The following is a 4,936-nucleotide window of genomic DNA, read 5'->3' as shown; positions in this document are numbered from 1 at the left end:
AGCCCCAGCTGTCCTGGAACTCACTATGTAGACCAGGCTGGCCTTGAACTCACAGAGATCTGCCTGCCTCTGCCTCTGGAGTGCTGGGATTAAAGGTGTGTGCCACCAAGCCTGGCTTGTTATTATATTTTTAAGTTTATGAATGCTCTGTTTCTACTATTGCATTAATCCCCATGACAGATTTTTCTTTGTATAATTCCACACATCTAACATTGTACATTTGTACTTTTTCCAGCTCACTGATCAGTCAGATTATAGATTTTTATTTTATTTTTCTTTTTAGTTTTTGGTCTTTTTGAGACAGGGTCTTCCTGTAGCTACAGCTGGCCTGGATCTCACAGAAACCAGCCTGCCTCTGCCTCCCAAATGCAAAGATTAAAGGCATGTGCTAACATCCCTGGCCTTTTTTATTCCTTCTTTTGGTCAGACTAATTTAAATGTTTGTCTTAAAGTTGTCATCTGAGACTGATATCATATAGGTCATTTCTGGGTTTTTCCTACTGACTAAATTTTGTATTTCTTCTGAGTTTCTGTACTGGTATCCAGATGTTTCAACTTGTATATGATTTATTGCTGATTTTGTATTTTTTTAAATATGCTAAAGCAGAGTATTGGTATAATGAGACTTTTATTTTGAAAATGTAGATGCTAATTCTGATGTATAGGGACAAATGGAGCAAAACTCATTGAAATGAGGAAATTCTGCTCAAAGATTGTTACAGTGTTTTAGCAGAATTAAAGAGTCATCAGTATCCAGCACAGTGCCTAGGAAGTAGCAGAACTTGATACTTCTTTCAGATGTTGATTGATTCCTGATCACTGCACTATAGTTAGCTCATTTTATGTCCTCATTTGACTTGTAGAATATTTTTACTATAATATTTTTATTAATTATTTGTGAATTTCATACATGGATACAATGTATTTTGGTCACATTCATCCCATAACTCCTCCCTGTCACTCCTCCCAGATCCACAACCTACCTCCCAGACTTCATATCATTTTTTTAATAACCCACTGAGTCAAATTTGTGCTTTGGGGGGCATGAGGCTGTATACATTACAGTGTGGAGCCATCCATTAGATCATGGTCAACCTCCCGGAGACCATGTATTCAAAGAAAACTGACTTAATTTCTACCAGCAGCCTACACCTGTAATAGCCACAGCTAGGGGTAGGAACTTGTGAGAACCCCGGCCTCCATGCTGGAATCTTGGCTGGCTTAATCTTGTGCAGATCTTGTGCAGAAAAACATAGCTGTTGTGAGTTGATGAGTGTAACAGTCCTGTGATATCCAGAAGACCCTGTTTTGCTCTAGTCCTCACCAACCTCTGGACATTACAATCTCTCTGCCCTTCTACTCTGATGGTCCCTGAACCTTGGGGGAAGGGTATGATATAGATGTTCCATTGATGACTGAGCATTCTTCAGAAGGTTATTTTCTGGTTTGCAGAATATTTTATCTTGGAAAGCAACTCAGTGCTAAAAGAAGCTATCCAGAAGAAGAAGCTAGCAAAGTCAGAGATTAAAACCCTCCACATTGACGACTATGGTAAAGTTTGCTGCATGCTAAGTCCTTCAAGAACAAGTTTCTCTACATCTTATAGCTTTACATTTAAATGACTCTCCATCTTTAATATTTTGCTCTTTCTTTAAAAGAACTTCCTTTACAGTTGTCCTTTCCCAAAGATTTTATGGACCGAAACCAGTATGCTCTTCTATTAATAATGTAAGTATTTAATTTATTTTTGAAATAAAGGAATCTAAAGATTTCATAATTAATTTCTTACTCTTCACATGGTAGTTTTGCTAATGAACAATAGAAGCTCTATGCAGTTAGTTAACTGAAATCCTAGTTTTATTACCGTGGCTGTGATGAAATATCCTGACAAATAGAAGCTTAGGTTAGAAAGAATTTATTTGAGCTCACAATTCCAGTTAATAGTCTGTCATTGTGGGGCAGTCAAGTCAGGAACTCAAGGCAGTTAGGCACATCATATCCACAGCCACGAGCAGAGAGAACTGAAAGCACGCATGTACACTTGCTTGCTTATGCTCCGCTTGATGTCTCCATTCTCTTACAGTTCAGGATGCCTTGCCTTGTGGGCCAGGTCTTCCCACATCAATTAACAAAGATGACAAGCCCCCACAGACATGCCCAGATGTCAACCAGGTCAAGACAATTCCTCAGTTAAAACTCTCTTCCTAGGTGATTCTTGATTGTGTCAAGTTGACATATAGGGGGTCTCTCAATTGTCTGAGAGTCTCACGGAGACAGTCACTGAATTTTGTGTAGGGATGTCTAATTTTCTTTTCTTTTTGGATTTCTTCTATTCAGTAAATAATCTGACCCTGTCACTGGAAATAGTGTCATCAGAAGTCTTGGTTTGTGTGTGTCTGTTTAGCAATTATACAAACTTTGTGTTCTTGATTAGTGCTTTTATAACATTGAAAGGACATGATTTTTCATTTCTAAAGCAATTGGTTATTGGTTTTTTTTTGTTGTTGTTATTTCTATAATTTTCATTACTAGACTCATGGTCAAGAAAAGCAACTCCATGTTTAGAAAACATTACTCTGGGAGTGTTCAGTCTTGTAATTACATTAAATTAATTCATGTTTTAGTGAGATCAAGACTGTGTAATAGTAAGCTCAGAGACCTCTAGAGTCTAATGGGTACCTACCTTGACACTAATTCAGCACTGGGTCTCTGGCAGTTATTATTTATTTTACTTGTGAAGAACCTTGATAACATATTGATATCATGGTGGTTTAAATTTTTCAGAATTGTATTTACTGCCTTACTAGGGAAGGAATAATTAAAATATTGTGTATTGTAATTACTGAGTGTGATGGATGACTGTTTATTTTGGGGCTTAGCCTGACTGAGTTCAAAGTCTCCTTTGCAACTTACTAACTACATGTTTTTAGGAAAATAACATCTTGCATAATAATTTAGCCTGTAATATGCCTACATTATAGAGTAAGTAAAATGGAGCACACCTTATCAAATACATACAATTCAGATAATTGGAATGATAATTCACTCTACTTGGTATAGATAGCACTCATTGTGTTTAGATATTTCAATATGGGAACAATGTGTTATTTCCTGTGTGTGTGTGTGTGTGTGTGTGTGTGTGTGGAGGCCAGAGTTCAACTTCCAAAAATCTTCCACAATTTTTTTCCAACTCTTTTTTGTTTTGAGACAGAGTCTCTCACCACCTGGAATTTGCCAAGTAGTATACACTGGCTGGTGAGTGAGCCCCAGGGACCCACATCTCTCTACCTCTCTGGCTCTGGGATTACAAACGTGTAGCACCACACTCAGCTTTTTTTAAAATGTGGATTCTGAAGATCTAACAGGTCCTTGTGCTTCCAGAACAAGCACTTTACATGCTGAGCTATCACCGAAATTTTTTTTGTTTTTGTTTTTTGTTTTTTGTGTTTTTGAAGCAGGGTCTCCCTGTAGCCCCAGCTGTCCTGGAACTCATTTTGTAGAACAGGATGACCTTGAACTCACAGAGATCTGCCTGCCTCTGCCTCCCAAGTGCTGGGACTACAGGCATGCGCCACCACGCCTGGCTTTCCCCTTCATTTTAATAGGAAAAAAATGCCAATAGTATAACACTTAATATTCTCTTTCTCCAGTTCCTCTTCCTAATTCTAACTTTTTGACTGAACATAGTTTCTCACATCCAGATCTTTCTATCTTGTCCCTCATAACCAGAAGTACCTGAAGGTCTTAGTTGTATTCTCCTTGGGAACTTTCAATTTGCTCTTGCTAATTCCTTTTCTGTCTCTTCCTTCAGCTACTTTTCTTCTACTGCAGTTCAGCATATATTGAGGAAACTGTGTAAGGCACCAGAATAAGGACGGAGGGAAAATTTAACAATTTTGCTTATTTTTGACACGTTTTAATTTGGGAAAGGGATTTGGTTATTCTTGATGTTGTTTTTAACTCATTCAAAAAACAAAGATTCCTTAGAATAGAGATGCGATTGCACTTGGAATGTGGTTTCTTTATGCAAACTAGTGTGAGGTCACTTATTCCCACTTCCATACCCACCTGCTGCAGGGATGTGGCAGACCCTGGGGAAAAGCAGACCAGACATACAGATGCTCTCTGTTTGCTGAGATGCTAACTGGATCTTCTTGGTTTTACACTTGTGCATTCATCTAGTTGAGTTTTATTACATAGGACATGGACCAAGAAGTTGATTTAAATTTTGTTGCACTTGGAAAGGGACATCTGGATCCTTTTGAAAAACACAGTGGTAAAAAATGTTGGTTTTCAGAGTTGGCCATGACAAGGTTCCAATTAAAGCTCTAAGATTTACCAGTATACTGCTTAATGGCGCTAACCTGCTGTTATATTGTAAATAAATTGGAGATAATAGTATGTCCTTATATCTACATAGTATAAAATATATCTTATTTCATAGTGTTTATGTATAATCAAGTGTTATGATCTGGGATATAAACATTTTCACTTAGTGTTCAATAAATTGCATTAAATTGTATATAAGCATAGTATTATCTGAGGCATAAACACTTGCAGGTAGTATTAAATAAATTATAAGAATGATCATAGTTTTATTATAATTATAATATGAATATAAATATGAAATGAGTGGTTTAGGACTCTAAAGGTATTTAACAGCAGATATTATTAAAGCAGATAAAGTAGCATAGTCAGGCTCATGAAATGTATTTTGCTGCATGTTTCATTGCTGAAGAAAGACTGAAAATGGCTATTGAATTGTGGCCACTATTTCAGTTTCTAAGTACTGCTCAGATTATGTATTAATTCACTTTATTCAAATTCCTTGGTTTAAAGAAGTCAGTTTTCAGGAGTTGAGCAGAATATATTTCACATCAATCGAACCAAAAATTTATGTTTCAATTTCTATCATTAATATTAATATTTTTCAATA

General features: G+C 36.7%; 1 protein-coding gene across 2 annotated transcripts in view; it reads left to right on the top strand.

Annotated features, from left to right (window-relative positions):
* Dpp10 (dipeptidyl peptidase like 10) overlaps positions 1-4,936 on the top strand; it is a 1,579,922-nt gene that overhangs the window by 1,548,845 nt on the left and 26,141 nt on the right. For both annotated transcript variants that reach the window (XM_008834544.1, XM_008834545.2), the window contains exons 18-19: positions 1,453-1,551; positions 1,659-1,728. In XM_008834544.1, the coding sequence (XP_008832766.1) occupies positions 1,453-1,551; positions 1,659-1,728 (169 nt within the window). The remainder of the gene's footprint in view (positions 1-1,452; positions 1,552-1,658; positions 1,729-4,936) is intronic.

The sequence above is a fragment of the Nannospalax galili genome, unplaced genomic scaffold (genome assembly GCF_000622305.1).
Source record: "Nannospalax galili isolate Female #2095 unplaced genomic scaffold, S.galili_v1.0 scaffold37, whole genome shotgun sequence".
In the NCBI taxonomy this organism is placed as follows: Eukaryota; Metazoa; Chordata; class Mammalia; order Rodentia; family Spalacidae; genus Nannospalax; species Nannospalax galili.
This window is presented reverse-complemented; position numbering and strand designations above follow the sequence as displayed.